Here is an 18,705-nt window from a genome sequence, read left to right as displayed (position 1 = left end):
CATTTGCAATTCCGACTGGTCTCATTAGCATCCCTTTTCCGGAAAGGGGTGCCAATGTAGACACAGCCCTAGTGATGGAGATTCCACCTCCTCCCTAGGGAACCCATCTCAGCACTTCACCACCCTCCTATGGTATGTCTACACTACAGCACTATTTCTAATTAACTTAATTTGAAATAGTAAATTTGAATTAAGCTAATTCGAAATAACTCATCTATACACAAAAACTATTTCAAAATAGTGTGTCCACACTGAGTGGATCCTGAACCAAAGTTAAGGCTGGCTGGAACCAGTGCCGGCAAGGCATCAAGTTAGGACTTAGTGTGTGGGGCTGCTGCCTGAGGCTAACTGAGCTCCATGCTTAAAGGGATCCTACCCCCACCCCGGACAGACAGTTCTCAGGGTTCTCCGCTTGCTTGTCTACCTCAATGAGGGACAGCAAAGCCATCCTGTCTTGGAGTGCCCTGAGTGCCCGCACTTGGGACACCACAGCATTCGGCCACATGGAGCCAGAAATGCCCCTGGGCACGCTGGTGTGTCTCGTGGGGTCGTTGCCATCAGCCCGGCTGCACTTGCTGCAGGCTGCCATCCGGGGTCTCCATCGGGGGGCTGTCAGGATCCAGGAGGCCCTGAGGAAGAGCGTCCACCCCTCGGAGCCTCCCCAGTCCTTCCCACTGGGGGCTCGTGCCCCATTCCTCCCTCATGTCCTTCCACTTATCCCTCCCTAGCCCCCCTTCCTGATGTCAAATAAAAGACACGTGTGTTCAAAAACAGAAACTGGGTTTATTGAACAAAACTGGGGGGGGGGGATGAACCTCTTGGGAGACTGGGAAAAGGAGGTGGGAGAGGGGAAGAGAGAGGGTGGGAGAGGGGTGGGGGAAACCTGGGAGGAGAGAGCTGGAAGGGGGAAACAAGGGGAAGAAGGGGGAGGAGAAGCTCAGGGCTCAGAGTTGGGGGTCTCACCGGACCAACCTGACTTCCATGCAAACCTGCTCCTGGGTGGTCTTTGGTAACCAGGCTGGCAGCTATCCTACCATAGACGACCGTGTTCCTCCGTAAATGGTAAATTTTCAGATTGGAGAGGGGTAACTAGTGGTGTCCCCCAAGGGTCAGTCCTGGGACCAATCCTTTTTAACTTATTCATAAATGATCTGGAGAAAGGGGTAAGCAGTGAGGTAGTAAAGTTTGCAGATGATACCAAACTGTTTAGAATAGTCAAGACAGAAGCAGACTGTGAGGGACTCCAAGAAGATCTCACCAAACTGAGTGATTGGGCAACAAAATGGCAAATGAAATTTAATGTGGATAAGTGTAAAGTAATGCACATCGGGAAAAATAACCCCAACTATAGGTACAGTATGATGGGGGCTAATTTGGCTACGACAAATCAGGAAAGAGATCTTGGAGTTATCGTGGACAGTTCTCTGAAAACTTCCACACAGTGTGCAGTGGCGGTCAAAAAGGCAAATAGGATGCTAGGAATTATTAGGAAAGGGATAGAAAATAAGACCCAGAACATCTTACTGCCCCTGTATAAAACTATGGTACACCCACATCTTGAATACTGTGTACAGATGTGGTCTCCTCACCTCAAAAAAGATATTTTGGCCTTGGAAAGGGTTCAGAAAAGGGCAACTAAAATGATTAGGGGTTTGGAACGGGTCCCATATGAGGAGAGGCTAAAGAGACTGGGACTTTTCAGATTAGAAAAGAGGAGACTGAGGGGGGATATGATAGAGGTCTATAAAATCATGAGTGGTGTGGAGAGGGCCGATAAAGAAAAGTTATTTATTAGTTCCCATAATTGAAGAACTAGAGGACACCAAATGAAATTAATGGGTAGCAGGTTTAAAACTAATAAAAGGAAGTTCTTCTTCACACAGCGTGTTGTCAACCTGTGGAACTCCTTGCCAGAGGAGGCTGTGAAGGCTAGGACTATAATAGAGTTTAAAGAGAAGCTGGATAAATTCATGGAGGTTAGGTCCATAAAAGGCTATTAGCCAGGGGATAAAATGGTGTCCTTGGCCTCTGTTTGTCAGAGGCTGGAGAGGGATGGCAGGAGACAAATCGCTTGATCATTGTCTTCGGTCCACCCTCTCTGGGGCACCTGGTGCTGGCCACTGTCGGTAGACAGGATACTGGGCTAGATGGACCTTTGGTCTGACCCAGTATGGCCGTTCTTATGTTCTTATGTCTAGGGCTGAGATCATGGACATTGGGGGCATCTCCCCCAAACTTGAATAAAGTCCATGATCTCCATCCCGGACCAGGAAGGCGCCCACCTTCTCCAGCCCCTGTCAGGCTCCTACGAGCTGGCAGACTGCTCCTGGGGAGCGGTGGAGGGCTGGCTGCCAGTGGCTTGCTGGCTCATGTTTTGGGGCCACTGGGTCAGGGACCCCGGTGGCCACTGCTGGCTCTGGGCTGGCAGGCTTGGAGCTGGCACAGGCACTGTGGCCAGGGTTGACCCCTTTAACGGCTCTGGGGTTAGGGGAGAGGAGAGTAAGTTCTCTTGGTTGTGCCCAGAGTAGCCACAAGGGCTGCCTGGGAAGGGCTGGAATTAAGTGTCTACACGGTGCTTAATTCGAAATAGCTATTTCGCATTTGGTGTTACTCCTCGTAGAAAGAGGGTTACCAAATTCGAAATAAGGGCTCCACTAATTCGATTTTATTTCGAAATAGTGGCATGCCTGTGTAGACACTATTAAAGTTAATTTGAAATAACTACTGTTCTTCCGAATTAAGTTTGTAATGTAGACATACCCCTAGGGAAATAGTTTGTCCTAATATCCAACCTAAACCTCACCCACTGCAACTTGAGACCATTGCTCCTTGTTCTGTCACCACTTAGAATAGAGCGTGGCTCTAACTTACAGCCACTGAAGGCTGCTATCAAATGGCCCTTCACTCTTCTGCAGATGAACTAAGCCTGGTTTCCACAGCCTTTCCTCTTAAGTCATTTTCCCCAGCCCCCTAAGCATTTTTTTTTTTTTTTTGCCCAGTGCAGGACTTTCTCTAGTTTGTTTTCATCTTGGATAAAGCACTAAATGATTGTTTTCACAGATGAATATAGAATCTTAGAACTGGAAGGGACATCAAGAAGTCATCAAGTCCAGTCCCCTGCTCTATGGCAGGACCAAGCACATTCTAGATCATCCCTGACAGGTCTGTCTAACCTGTTCTTAAATATCTCCAGTGATGGAGATATCACAACCACCTTACACAATTTATTCCAGTGTTTCACCACCTTGACAATTAGAAAGTTTTTCTAATGTCCAATCTAAACCTCCTTTGCTGCAGTTTAAGCCCATTGCTTCTTGTCCTATCCACAGAGGCCAAGGAGAATGATTTTTCTCCCTCCTTTTTCTAACACCCTTTTAGATACTTGAAAATTGCTCTCATGTCCCCTCTCAGTCTTCTCTTTTCCAAACTAAATGCTTTGAAATTCGTTCATCCCAAAGTCTCCATCTGAGGCAGGGCAGGGTGAAGGGGGTCTGCTCACCCCAAAGCACCTTCTTTTGGCTGCGTGTAACAAGAGAGGCTGTTATCCTCTTTTCTTGAGTAGCAACTGCCTCTTCTTACGGTACAGACCAGCATCTCAAGCTCAGATGAGCCCATGGCTCTCTCCTCCTGGCGCAGTTCTCAGTAAGTAAGTGGGATCAGTTAAGTCCCATGTTTATGTGAGAGGGAAAGCTGGGGAGTGAATCCAGCCCCCGGGCTGGAATGCTTCCCTCTAAGGCAGGCCCTTCCTTCCCTCAGGGAGGGACCTTTGGGCAGATGTTCGGGGGGAGACGCTGCCTTCCCTCAGCTCACCTCCCCGGGAGCTGCTGGCTGCAGGCCTGCTCTCCTCCTGGGCGCGTTCTTTTTAAAAAGGCCTCAGGATGGTGCTAGAAGAATTTTGCTCTGAGCAGGGCACGTACACGAGGAGGCCTATCACAAAGGGGTCACACTGCGGTGGTCCATACAAGGTGATTGAGAGTTATTAATGCTACCCAGATGGCTGTTCTAATTCATGGTTCAATGGCAGCCTGGTTTGAAATAGTCAGTCCCGTGGGGCCTGTCAACCACGCGGAGGGAAGAAAAAGAAGATTCAGATAAGAATATAAGACTGGCCCCACTAGGTTAGAGCAAAGGTCTATTTATTCCAATGTCCTAACAGGGACCAATACCAAGTACTTCAGAGGGAAAGAACAAACCCGGGATAATATCAAAGGATCCATTTTCTTTCATCCTCCCCTCCCCCCCATCTTCCGGCAGTCCGAGGCTAGGACCTGACAGAACGTGGGGTGGTGTCCCGGAATACCCTGGCTAATAGCCATTGACCGGCCTGTCCTCCATGAACTCAGCTACTTCTCCTCAAACCAGATGGGTGCGGTTAAGAGATCCTATAGTGTGTGGATAAGCCCCATTGTATGACTTTTGACACGGGCAGGGGCGTCGACACCTCGGTGGGCTCCTCGCCAAAGTGGGGGGGCTGGCTTTTTGCTCCCGGAAGGGGCAGGCTGCCCTCCATGCCGCCTGGAGTGTGTCACTGCTCCCCCACTACTCAGAGTATGGTGCCACCCATCCCACCCCCAGCCTTGGAGCTTCTCCGAGTGTGCTGTGTGGTACTCCAGCGGCTATTTAAAAGGCTGCTGCTGCTGCAGAACCAGCAGTTGTGGCCAGAAGCTCAAGGCCCCTTTGAATCTCTGGATCCCAGGACAACCCCTCCATCAATTACTTTCCCCCCCAGCGGGTCTAGACAGAGGTTAGCACAATCAAGTTCCAAATTGAATTGTGAGTGATCCTCAATAGACTTAAGTGTGATACACGGAGCAGGCTCTTAGAACAGTGTAGAGCTGCCAGATACACATCTACTTTTGACCTTGCAAAAGGAGACTGGTCAATACTTTGGGGTGCGAATCCTGGGAGAAGATCGCTTTGCCCCAAACCCTTTGGACTGCATCTAATCCAGCATCATGCCATTTGGCCTGCCCAAGCTGTCGGTGAATTTTGGAGGCGAACAGACTGGATCTTAGAATTGCATGGGGGTAGGGAGCTGTATGCGGCTATGCTCAATTCACAGCATTGTCTGGCCCACTGTCTTCTGCATTCCACAAGAGAGTGCAGATAGCAGCCCGTTACACAAGGCAAAGAAAGCCATCGCCAATTACTAGGCTGAACACTTTGCAACACTTTTCCCTACGGATCTGAGCCCTGGTATGGACAAATTATTTCTTCACTCCCAAGGGAGGCTCTCGAGCTGAAGTTCTCCACGGTCTCTTTTCTATTCCTCCCTCTGCTCATGGAGTTGGGGGAAATGCCTGGGTGTTCTGCCAACCAGAGCCCACAGGGACTGGAGAAGGGAATCATAAAGGCATCTGCCCAGCATGGCGAGTCTCAGACGTGTGAGAGTCACATGCTGATTCTCCTGGCTTTGCCTGCCTGCCACTCTGAGGAGGTTTCCTCTCCCCGCTGAGCAGGATTTTGGTAAGTTGCCTGTTTCAGCATTAGAATTAGTGCTGAGGGTGGAGGAAGGGTTCCAGGACTCATGTCAAGAATCATCAGAGCAGGAATTCACCCTCATGCCAACTTCAACTGTTTAGTTTTGTAGAAACAGGCAGGGATTGACCTGGTAAAATGGGAACGACAAATGTACTGGAAATAATACAGGCTAATATGTGCTTTTCACATCACCTCCTTGCTTCTTTCTGGCTTAATCATTGGGGGAAGGTCAAGGAATGAATAGTGGGGGGAGAGGAGAGACGTGCAATGAAATAATTTCATTTGAGGAAGTGAGTTTTGTCCATGAAAGCTCATGGTAATATATATAATAAGCAATGAAAATGATTAAAGGTCTAGAAAACATGAGCTCTGAGGGAAGGCTGAAGGAACTGAGCTTGTTTTGTTAGAAAAGAGAAGGCGGAGAGGGGACATGAGAGCGGTTTTCAAGTACCTAAAAAGGTGTTACAAGGAGGAGGGGAAAAATTGTTCTCCTTGGCCTCTGAGGCCAGGACAAGAAGCAATGGGCTTAAACTGCAGCAAGGGAGGTTTAGGTTGGACATTAGGAAAAAACCCTGCAGCATGGTTAAACACTGGAATAAATTGCTAAGGAGGTTGTGGAATCTCCGCCATTGGAGATATTTAAGAGAAGGTTAGACAGACCAACTCAGATGCTATTCCCTTCTCATGGGATGTCATGATAGGACAAGAAGCAATGGGCTTAAAATCCAACAAGGGAGATTTAGGTTGAACATTAGGTAAAACTTCCTAACTATCAGGCGACAAGGAGTCCCGTAGCACCTTAGGGTATGTCTACACTACAGCGCTAATTCGAACTAACTTAGCTAATTCGAACTAACGGATCCAGACTAAAAACTAGTTCGAATTAGCGTTTTGCTAATTCGAACTAGCATGTCCACACAGAGTGGACCCTGAACCGGGGTTAAGGATGGCCGGAAGCAGTGCTGGCAGGGCATCAGATGAGGACTTAGAGCGTGGAGATGCTGTCTCAGGCTAGCCGAGGGCTGTGCTTAAAGGGACCCGACCCCCACCCCGGACAGACAGTTCTCAGGGGTGCCCCGCTTGCAAAGCAGTCCTGGCTTGGATTGCCCCGGAGTACCCACACTGGGCACATCACACCACTCGGCCATCAGACCGGCTGCACTTGCCACAGGCTGCCATCTGGGGAGAGAGGGTAATTGGGGGGCTGCAGGAGAGCTTCCACCCCCAGAAGCCCGCAGAGCCAGCCCAGTCCTCCCCATCGGGGGCTCGTACCCCATTCCTCCCTCACCTCCTTCCACTTACCCTTCCCTAGCCCCCCTTCCTGATGTACAAAATAAAGAAAACGTGTGGTCAAAAATAGAAACTCTCTTTATTGAACAAAACTTGGGGAGACTGGGAAAAGGAGGTGGGAGAAGGGAAGAGAGAGGGTGGGAGAGGGGAGGGCAACGAAAACGATTAGGGGTTTGGAACAGGTCCCATATGAAGAGAGGCTAAAGAGACTGGGACTTTTCAGTTTAGAAAAGAGGAGACTGAGGGGAGATAGGATAGAGGTCTATAAAAGCATGAGTGGGGTGGAGAAGGTGCATCAAGAAAAGTTCTTCATTAGTTCCCATAATAGAAGGACTAGAGGACACCAAAGGAAAGGAACGGGTAGCAGGCTTCAAACTAGTAACAGAAAGTTCTTCTTCACAAAGCAAAGAGTCAACGTGTGGAACTCCTTGCTGCAGGAGGCTGTGAAGGCTACAACTAGAACAGAGTTTAAAGAGAAGTTAGATAAAGTGATGGAGGTTGGGTCCATGGAGTGGTATTAGCCAGGGGGTAGGAGTGGTGTCCCTGCCCAAAGTTTGTGGAATGCTGGAGAGGGATGGCACGAGACAAATGGCTTGGTCACTGTCTTCGGTCCATCCCCTCCAGGGTCCCTAGGGTTGGCCGCTGTCGGCAGACAGGCTACTGGGCTAGATGGACCTTTGGTCTGACCCAGGATGGCCATTGTAAGCTCAGGGCTCAGGGTCGGGGGTCTCAGTGGACCCCCTTGATTTTCATGCACACCTGCTCCTGGGTGGCCAGGCTGGCAGCTCTCCTGCCCTAGACGGCCACTTTCCTGTCCCTAGTGCGGAGGTCGTGGACGAGGTCCACAATGTCCCCACTAGACCAGGCGGGTGTCTGCCTCTTGCGGTCCCGGCCAAGCTCCTGGGAGCTGCCAGCCTGGTCCCGGGAAGAGGGGGAGGGCTGGGCAGCATCGGGTGGCTGGCTCAAGCCGTGCCAGGTGCAGGGTCTGCTGGCTGGGTGCTGGCAGGCTTGCACCTGGCACGGGCACCGTAGCCAGCCCGTGCCCCTTTAAGGGGGCCGGGGCCGGGAGTGGGGCAATAGAGTTTCCCTGGTGTTGGCCAGAGTGGCCACCAGGGAAAGCTGGGGAGGGCTAGCCTCCAATAGTTCGAATTAAGGGGCTACACAGCCCTTAATTCGAACTAGTAAGTTCAAACTAGGCTTAGTCCTCGTGCAATGAGGTTTTCCTAGTTCGAACTAAGCGCTCCGCTAGTTCGAACTAGCGGAGCGCTAGTGTAGCGCCTATCAAAGTTAATTTGAACTAACGTCCGTTAGTTCGAATTAACTTTGTAGTGTAGACATACCCTTACAGACTAACAGATGTACTGGAGCATAAGCTTTCGTGGGCAAAGATCCACTTCGTCAGATGCATGTTCATCAGAAGTGGGTCTTTGCCCATGAAAGCTTATGCTCCAATACATCTGTTAGGGTATGTCTACACTAGAAAGTTAGTTCGAACTAACGGACGTTAGTTCGAACTAACTTTCCTATGCGCTACACTAGCGCTTCGCTAGTTCGAATTTGAATCGAACTAGCGGAGCGCTTAGTTCGAACTAGGTAAACCTCATTTTACGAGGACTAACGCCTAGTTCGAACTAGCTAGTTCGAACTAAGGGCTGTGTAGCCCTTTAGTTCGAACTAGTGGGAGGCTAGCCCTCCCCAGGTTTCCCTGGTGGCCACTCTGGCCAACACCAGGGAAACTCTATGCCCCCCTCCCGGCCCCGGACCCCTTAAAGGGGCACGGGCTGGCTACGGTGCCCGTGCCAGGTGCAAGCCTGCCAGCACCCAGCTAGCAGACCCTGCACCTGGCACGGCACAGAGCCACCCACCCGATGCCCCCCAGCCCACCCCCTCTTGCCGGGACCAGGCTGGCGGCTCCCGGGAGCTTGCCCTGGACCGCAAGAGGCGGGCACCTTCCTGGGCTAGTGCGGACATCGTGGACCTCGTCCACGATCTCCGCACTAGGCACAGGAAAGTGGCTGTCTAGGGCAGGAGAGCTGCCAGCCTGGCCACCCAGGACCAGGTGTGCATGAAAATCAAGGGGGTCCACTGAGACCCCCGACACTGAGCCCTGAGCTTACAATGGCCGTCCTGGGTCAGACCAAAGGTCCATCTAGCCCAGTAGCCTGTCTGCCAACAGCGGCCAACCCTAGGGACCCTGGAGGGGATGGACCGAAGACAATGACCAAGCCATTTGTCTCGTGCCATCCCTCTCCAGCCTTCCACAAACTTTGGGCAGGGACACCACTCCTACCCTCTGGCTAATAGGACTCCATGGACCCAACCTCCATCACTTTATCTCACTTCCCTTTAAACTCTGTTCTAGTTGTAGCCTTCACAGCCTCCTGCAGCAAGGAGTTCCACAGGTTAACTATTTGCTTTGTCAAGAACAACAACTTTCTCTTACTAGTTTCAAGCCTGCTACCCATTCCTTTCCTTTGGTGTCCTCTAGTCCTTCTTTATGGGAACTCAGGAAGAACTTTTCTGAATGCACCCTCTCCACCCAACCCCTGCTTTTAGAGACCTCTATCCTGTCCCCCCTCCGTCTCCTCTTTTCTAAGCTGAACAGTCCCAGTCTCTGTAGCCTTTCTTCATCTGGGACCTGTTCCCAACCCCTGATCATGTTAGTTGCCCTCCCCTCTCCCAGCCTTTCTCTTCCCCTCTCCCACCTCCTTTTCCCAGTGTCCCCCAGTTTTTTCAATAAAGACAGAGTCAATGTTGGAAGAAACGTTATCTTTATTTTGTACATCAATAAGAAGAGGGGCTAGGGAAGGGTAAGTGGAAGGAGGTGAGGGAGGAATGGGGTACGAGCCCCCGATGGGGAGGACTGGGCTGGCTCTGCGGGCTTCTGGGGGTGGAAGCTCTCCTGCAGCCCCCCAATTACTCCCTCTCCCCAGATGGCAGCCTGCGGCAAGTGCAGCCGGGCTGATGGCCGAGTGGTGTGATGTGCCCAGTGTGGGCACTCAGGGCACTCCAAGCCAGAACTTCTTTGGAAGCGGGGCACCCCTTAGAACTGTGTGTCCGGGGTGGGGGTCGGGACCCTTTAAGCGCAGCCCTCGGCTAGCCTGAGACAGCATCTCCATGCTCTAAGTCCTCCTTTTATGCCCTGCCGGCACTGCTTCCGGCCATCCTTAAGCCCTGTTCAGAGTCCACTCAATGTGGACTTACTAGTTCGAACTAGCAAAACGCTAGTTCGAACTAGTTTTTAGTTCTAGACGCGTTAGTTCGAACTAGCTTAGTTCGAATTAACTAATTCGAACTAAGTTAGTTCGAACTAGCGCTGTAGTGTAGACGTACCCTCAGTCTTTAAACTGCCACAGGAGTCCTTGTTGCTTTTGCAGATCAAGACTAAAAGGGCTATCCCTCTCATACCTAACTATCAGGGGGTATGTCTACACTACCCCGCTAGTTCGAACTAGGAGGGTAATGTATGCATACCGCACTTGCTAATGAAGCCCGGGATTTGAATTTCCCGGGCTTCATTAGCATAAGCGGGGAGCCGCCATTTTTAAATCCCCGCTGCTTCGAACCCCGTGTAGCGCGGCTACACGGGGCTCGAACTAGGTAGTTCGGACTAGGGTCCTATTCCGAACTACCGGTACTCCTCGTGAAACGAGGTGTACCGGTAGTTCGGAATAGGCACCCTAGTCCGAACTACCTAGTTCGAGCCCCGTGTAGCCGCGCTGCACGGGGTTCGAAGCAGCGGGGATTTAAAAATGGCGGCTCCCCGCTTATGCTAATGAAGCCCGGGAAATTCAAATCCCGGGCTTCATTAGCAAGTGCGGTATGCATACATTACCCTCCTAGTTCGAACTAGTGGGGTAGTGTAGACATACCCAGGGTGGTTAAGCACTGGAATAAATTGCCTAGGGAGGTTGTGGAATCTCCATCACTGAAGATATTTAAGAACAGGTGCTTGGCCCTGCCGTGAGGGCAGGGACTAGCCTTGAGGACCTCTCAAGGTCCCTTCCAGTTCTAGTATTCTATGATTTTCTAATATATATATTAGCCTCTAAGGCGCTACAGAACCACACGGTTTTAAAGTTACAGACTAACACGGCTATCTCCCTGGGCCACGTTATAATGTATTTGTGCTAGGGAATAGACTCTCATCTATTTGCTTTCTCTTACGTTGACTTGAAATCTCTCTGTTGCTGTTACCAAGCTTGTTCCATGTTTTAATCAAAGCCCAATGTGCCTCTGGGGGAAAGGTGTAAGGGGAACGTCTCAACTTGGTGACACCACAAGTGTGTATCGTCCTGCACATATTGAATGAGGGGGACCTGGATATGTGTCATACTGGTTGGTGTTTGGAGCAGGACAGGACAGGACATCTCTGGGGGGCTGGGCGAGGGACTGGTGGGGTTTTTTTTTGGCTGTAGCCTCTATAGTTAGTCTATGCAGTAGCTGGTCAGAGAGCCTATGTTTACCCACAGCTGGGGGTATGCCTGCCAGTGGGAGGCTGGTAGAGGTGTAGGACTGGGAATGGGTTGAAGTTTGCCCCAGCAGGACGTGGAGAGAGGGTGCCAGGCTGGCGAGTCAGAGGACTCAGTGGGATCCCGGTTCTTGGTGGCACCCCAGAGGAACCCGTCACTTTGCTCCTCGGATAGTTCAATCTCCCCATATACTCACATTCAGTTTAATGTAAACTGATACGGGACAACATTAAAAGAGAGGGAAAAATGAATGCTCTCTCCTCTCAATGCCTTAATGTCCTCTTGATCTCATGTTACAGTTCAGGTAGATCTACCTGTCAGTATTGTATAGACTTTTCTCCTGTTGCCTCTAATTGAACCCTTTGTAACCATATACGTTTCTTCTGATGCTTGGTTTGGACTCCTCCAGTCTGCAAAAGCCTGTGAGAAAAGCGTGCCCGATACCACACAGAGGAGTCCAAATGATGAGGACACATTGAGTGACTGACATTTTGGCTTTGCCGTTTCTCTATGATTTCCCATGCCACGCCTCCTGGGTCCCAAAATTGCGCTGGTTTTCCTTGTGTTCATCCTTGCACTGCGAGCACAGTTTCGCAGAGCCGTGTACCATGAGGCCCTCACCCTGCCATGAGTTATCACAGTTAATTACTGGGTGTGTGAGGAATTCAAATGTTTTCCCTTCCAATGTCTCAGAGGGGTCGCCGTGTTAGTCTGCAACTTTAAAAACAGTGAGTAGTCCTGTAGCACCTTAGAGAGTCATATCTATATCGATATCGATAGATATACAGATATATGCACACACCTATGGTATCGTGAGCTTTCGTGGCAAACCGCACTTCCTCAAAGGAGCAGGGAGGGCATATATGTTACAGTTATTGACACTGAAGTTCATTTGCCATCATACTGCCTATGCCGCATCACTGTTCACCCCCCTTCGAGCTTGGGAATAATTATGAAATATTTTCTGCACTATTGATTATAAAGCATGTAACACCCCTCTTTCCCTACACAGGCACTTGGCGCATTTCTAAGTCCGATCGACCGACTGACCGCTTAATGGCAGTTTTCAACTTCACCATATCAGATCCTTCACCATTCATCCTAACTGGCATTCCTGGCCTGGAAACTGCTCACGTCTGGATTTCTATCCCTTACTGTACTTTCTACCTGATAGGCCTGATGGGAAATTGCATTCTTCTCTTTGTGGTGGGCAAAGAGCAGACCCTGCGCAAGCCGATGTACCTGCTGCTCTGCATGCTGGGGCTCACAGAAATCGGAACATCTACCTCGGTGGTGCCAAAGGCCCTGTGTATATTTTGGTTCAATTGGAGAGGTATTACGGTGGTCGGCTGCCTCACCCAGATGTTTTTCATTCATGCTGGTTCTCTGATGCACTCAGCCGTCCTGGTGGCAATGGCCTTCGATCGCTACGTTGCCATTTGTAGCCCTCTGAGATACACCAGCATCCTCAGCAACGCACGAGTAGCTAAGCTAGGGCTCGTGGGTTTGATAAGATCGGTTCTCTTTATTCTACCCCTGCCCCTGCTCTTGAGCAGACATCCCTTCTGTGCCAACCGCTTTATCCCGCATACATACTGCGAGCACATGGCGGTGGCAAAGAACTCATGTGGGGACATCACAGTGAACAGGACGTATGGCTTGGTGACAGCATTTGCAGTCATGGGGTTAGATCTGACTTTCATCGCCATATCCTACTGTCTGATCATTAGGGCCGTCCTCAGAATCTCCTCCAGGAAAGCCCACCAGAAAGCCCTCAGCACCTGCACCGCCCACGTCTGTGTGATGCTGACGGCTTATCCTCCTGGTCTCTTTTCCATTTTTTTGTACCGGTTTGGTCAGGGCATCGCTCCCCATATTCATATCATCTCAGCCAATGTCTACTTCCTCTTCCCCCCACTGCTCAACCCTATTGTTTACGGGGTCAATAACAAAGAGCTACGTGAGAAAGTGGGCAAATACACCAGGAGAATGTGCTTTTCCGGGGCAGCCGACTTTAAACCTGTGTGACAAGAGAAGGAAAGGAAATCTGCTAATTATCAAGGGTGCCCACTCTATGTTTAGCTGAGCTCAGCACCACGGGAGTTTAGTGTCTGAGAAGCTCCTCACACCAAATATCGGACCACTCCATCTCCAAGCACTGCTCTCTCCGTTGTTGAATTCCCCCTCTCTGACCATCCCCCGGCCTCTCTCAGCACCATCTATCATCCTCCACCTGCACACCACCAGCCACTTGTCCTTCCCAGAACTTCCAGGCCACCAGAAGCTAGTGGAGCTTAATATATATATATATGGAGATACACTATCTTATAGAACTGGAAGGGACCTTGTGAGGTCATCAAGTCCAGTCCCCTGCCCTCACAGCAGGACCACGTACTATCCCTGACAGATTTGCTTTGTCAAAGATGGTTTCCCATTACTCCCAGTGTGAACGGGATCCTCGATCCGTTTGACAAACCGAAGGCCGGCTTTCTGCCTGCACACAACAAAGAAAGCGACCACAACGTTGAGCTTTTTTCTAATGTGCGGTGTGATCATCTGAGCATATGGGCAGTGACTCAAAACCTGGCAAGCATTTGCATTAGGGAAAAACGTCTGCGCTGCTCATGGCTGATCTGTATGATAAGCAGCTGAAACCGTCTTCTTCAAACAAGGACAGAGAGGATGAAATGTTGCCCTTTGGAGACCAACAGTAACAAACTAATTCAACTCACAAGAAGTATATGGACTACCTTCACAGAATGCATTTAGAAGTAAATAATAAAATAACGTTGGGGTATTTTTACACTTAATACATTTTGGGCTCAGTTTTGACTACTTTTCACACTATTATTTGCTGTTTTGTTTATTTGTTCCTAGATGTGGATATCTAAATACCAAGACCTTGTGTTCTTCATGACCACTGTGTAGAGCACAAAGTTATAGTCCTGCATGAAAATGTTTGTTTCTTGGCATCATGGATCAGATCTATGGTCCATCTAGTCCAATGTTCTCTCTCTGACAGTGACAGCCCCAGGTGCTGCAGAAGAAGGTGTAAGAGACACAGAAGTATGTGAATGAGGGAGGAGGAGACTCTAATGTCTAACAGCTGGAGATCGGCTTGGGCCCTAAATGAAGTGGGCATATAGGCATCTCAAAACATTTATCTATCTCTAACGATTGGAACTGGATAGTCTTACTTTCGACTTACCAGTCCAGACCCTTTGGGTGCGTCTACTCAGCACTCTAAATTTGAAGTAAGAGATGCAAATTGCATATCTTATTTTGATGGAATATCAAAATAGAATCATAGAATCATAGAATAATAGGACTGGAAGGGACCTCAAGAGATCATCGAGTCCAGCCCCCCCGTCCTCAAGGCAGGACCAACCTCCGTCTACACCATCCCTGACAGGCTATTTTGAAATTTGGTGCATCTACACACTGCCAAATTTCAAAATAACAAGCTATTTTGAGATATCCCTTAACACTCGTGGAATGAGAGTTACCAGGATGCCGAAACAGCACGCCTGTTATTTTGAAAAAAATTTCAAAATAACGTGTGGGTTGTGTAGACGTGGGGTAGCTATTTCGGGATACCTCCAGTATCCCCAAATAGCCATGCAGTGTAGACGTACCCTTTGTGATGGGGTGAAGTCGCAGAAGACCTCTTGGGGGTGCTTCCCGGGCTGCTGACAAAGCCACTGACACTCACCTTTCTGCTCTCTGGGGTGTCTCGCTACCCTGTCCTGCTGTGCCAGCTCTCTGGTCTCCCCCAGCCAAGGCACAGAGCTGAGATCACTAGCCCCTTTCCCCCAAAGAGCAGTACAGACACTGAATCTGTTCAGGTCCGAGGAGAATGAAGTTTCAGGCACAGCATCCAGGTAATCAACCCCAGTTGGGCTCAGAAACAGTGTTCCCTCTAAGCTGTGTAGTAGCACAGCCTCACGGGTGATTAATCAGCCCTGCCCAGCCAGTCTACTCTGTGCATGGAACCCTGAGCCTCTGATTGGGCGGAGTTGATTGGACGGGGCTGATTAATCACATGTGAATCTGTGCCTCCTCCCAGCTTAGCGGGAACACTGATCAGAACCCCAAATAAACCATTCAGGGAAGCCCCCTTTAACAATGAAAGGGGGAATTTACTCTCCTAGGTAAAAATTATTTACAATGGGCTTGGTAATAAATAGAAGTGATTTTACTGAGTACAAACAGTAGGATTGAAGTGGCTGCAAGAGAAAGCAGGGCACAGGGAATTACAAATGTTAATCATACAAAAACCACACAGCTAGTTGTAACACATTAAAGCTTATTCAAACTCCCCCTACAACTGTTCTTCTCTCAGCTAAACCTCAAACCAGGAAAGGTCTTTTTCTCCTGGGCTACGTCTACACTGGCATGAATTTCCGAAAATGCTTTTAACGGAAAAGTTTTCCATTAAAAGCATTTTCGGAAAAGCACGTCTAGATTGGCAGGATGCTTTTCCGCAAAAGCACTTTTTGCGGAAAAGCGTCCATGGCCAATCTAGATGCAGTTTTCCGCAAAAAAGCCCCGATCGCCTGTTTCACGATCGGGGCTTTTTTGCAGAAAACACTACTGTGCTGTCTACACTCGCCCTTTTGCACAAAAGTCTTTCGGAAAAAGACTTTTGCCCAAACGGGGGCAGCATAGTTTTTCCGGAAAAGCACTCCGCGGGCACGGAGTTCGGACTAAGGGGGATTTAAAAATGGCGGCACCCGGGAAGATGCAAATGAAACCCGGGGTATTTAAATCTCGGGCTTCATTTGCAACTCCGGTTGCCCTCATCTGCCTACCTAGCTCAAACTAATGAGCTAGTGTAGACATACCCTCACTCGGCGACCCCTCTGAAGTATTAGAACAGTGTAGAGCTGCCAGACACACATCTACTTCTGTCCTTGCAAAAGGAGACTGGCCAATACTTTGGGGTATGAATTCTGGGTGAAGATCGCTTTGCTCCAAACCCTTTGGACTGCATCTAATCCAGCACCATGTCATTTGGCCTGCCCAAGCGGTCGGTGAATTTTGGAGGCGAACAGACTGGATCTTAGAATTGCATGGGAGGTATGGTGCTATTTGCTGCTATGCTCAATTCACAGCGTTGTCTGGGCCCATTATCTTCTGCATTCCCCAACACAGTGCAGATGGCAGCATGTTACACAAGGCAAAGAAAGCCATCGCCAATTGCTAGGCTGAACACTTTGCAACACTTTTCCCTACGGATCTGAGCCCTGGTATGGACAAATTATTTCTTCACTCCCGGGGGAGGCTCTCGAGCTGAAGTTCTCCAGGGTCTCTTTTCTATTCCTCCCTCCGCTCATGGAGTTGGGGGAAATGCCTGGGCGTTCTGCCAACCAGAGCCTACGGGGAACGGACAGAAGAATCATAAAGGCGTCTGCCCAGCATGGCGAGTCTCAGACGTGTGAGAGTCACACGCCAATTCTCTTGGTTCTGCCTGCCTGCCACACTGAGGAGGTTTCATCTCCCCACTGAGCAGGATTTTGGTGAGTACCAAATTCCAAGAGCTGTACCAATTTGCTGTACCAATTCCAAGAGCGCCCTGGTCACCAGTATCTTCTCATTCCTCCCCAGTCATCCCTGGTTCAGGGCCCCCTCACACTTCCTCTGCATGGGGTGAGGTTACACCGACTCCCTCGGCTGGGGGGTGAGTGGTGAGAAATCTCCTGAGTGGCAAAGATCAACGCACCCTTGTTACACCCATACACACCATGGGATACTTCCAGGACTGCTCACAGGAACAACGCACTAGCTGACACACATGCACATGACAGAATGAAATGGGGCACCTTTGGGAAATGAGAGGCTATAGAGAAATACAGTGAAACCGCTAGCTGGTGCCTGGAACACGGAGCCGCTGCCACACGGATCTGAAACCCAGGATGCTCTTGGATAATTTGCTGGCCTAATGATGATGATGACGGTGGTGTATTCACTCCCCCACGTGGCTATTTCATAGGCTCCAGCCATTGCTTTTCTAACCACAAATGTCCATCCTTCCAGTGCCTCCTGGCATCTTGCAGCCGCATGCACACACACTGGTTGTGTTTACACTGGCAAGTTTTTCCGGAAATGCTTTTAACGGAAAAGTTTTCCGTTAAAAGCATTTTCGGAAAAGCGCGTCTAGATTGGCAGGATGCTTTTCCGGAAAAGCACTTTTTGCGGAAAAGCGTCCATGGCCAATCTAGACGCACTTTTCCGCAAAAAAGCCCCGATTGCCATTTTCACGATCGGGGCTTTTTTTTGCAGAAAACAGTACTGTGCTGTCTACACTGGCCCTTTTGTGCAAAAGTCTTTCGGAAAAAGACTTTTGCCTGAACGGGAGCAGCATAGTATTTCCGGAAAATCACTGACAATCTTACATGAGATCGTCAGTGCTTTTCCGGAAATTCAAGCGGCCAGTGTAGACAGCTGGCAAGTTTTTCCGGAAAAGCGGCTGATTTTCTGGAAAAACTTGCCAGTCTAGACACAGCCACTTAGCGTGTCATTTCATCTGAGGAAGTGGGTCTTGCCCACGAAAGCTCATAATACTCTTCATATATTTTTGTCAGTCTCTAAGGCTACGTCTACACTAAAAGGTTTTTGTGCAAAAACCTGCGGAGCAACCACACCTCAAGCACTAGAAAATCTACAGTCAATCGACAGAACAGTGGGGTTTTTGCGTTGTAGGTAAACCTCCTTCCACAAGGCATAACTCCTTTTTGCACTACAGCTCTTGCACAAAAAAGCACATGTGGATGCTCCGCAGGGGTTTCTTGTGCAAATAGAGCCTATCCGAAAAAGCACAGATGCTCTGATAGCCATTTGCATCCGTGCAGTGTGGATGCACGATGGCGTAAGAGCATCCATGCAGTGTGGATGTGCTTTTGGGCAAGAAGTTTTTGCGCAAAAACCCTGCAGTGTCGACGTAGCCTAAGGTGCCACAGAACCACTCATTGTTGGGTTTTTTTAAGTTATTTCCAAAGTGCCACAGTCCTATGAAAATTTCACCTTTTAGGACTAATTTCTACTTGGTCATGAAACAAACAAAACCTTCAACGGGCTCAGGCACAAGCTTGCAGGCCAGATGACTCCCGGTGACAAGTGTTGGAATATGTAACGGCGTGGTACGGGCAGACAGTGCTTCTACTGAGTCATACCTTTGCTTTGAGTTTTCTTTTCCTGCTTGCTTGGGATAGACAGAACACAGCTGTACCCAAGATGTGACTTTTAATGAATGGCCTGTGTGTTAGCAGTGCTATCTTTCCTACCCCTTATCCTCTGTGAACTATACAGTCAGAGTCACATCTCCTGTACCCCTTGTATGCTGATGATGCCAGGAGTGTTGTGATGTGAAACTTGCTGACCTCAGCTCAAAAGCTGTGAAGACTAAACAGGGGCGGGTATAATTATATCCATTACATGGTTATGATTATGCATTGTATGGGTG

At 49.5% G+C, this 18,705-nt stretch overlaps 1 protein-coding gene across 1 annotated transcript; it reads left to right on the top strand.

The window, feature by feature from the left end:
- Positions 1 to 12,272: 12,272 nt before the first annotated feature.
- On the top strand, positions 12,273 to 13,271 carry LOC142829220 (olfactory receptor 52P1-like). The gene has a single exon (XM_075928032.2). The coding sequence runs from the start codon at positions 12,300 to 12,302 to the stop codon at positions 13,269 to 13,271; it is 972 nt and encodes a 323-aa protein (XP_075784147.2). The 5' UTR covers positions 12,273 to 12,299.
- Positions 13,272 to 18,705: the final 5,434 nt, after the last annotated feature.

This window comes from Pelodiscus sinensis, chromosome 1 (genome assembly GCF_052426305.1).
Source record: "Pelodiscus sinensis isolate ZL-2025 chromosome 1, ASM5242630v1, whole genome shotgun sequence".
In the NCBI taxonomy this organism is placed as follows: Eukaryota; Metazoa; Chordata; order Testudines; family Trionychidae; genus Pelodiscus; species Pelodiscus sinensis.
The sequence above is the reverse complement of the archived record's forward strand: the minus strand, read 5'-3'. Positions and strand labels throughout refer to the sequence as shown.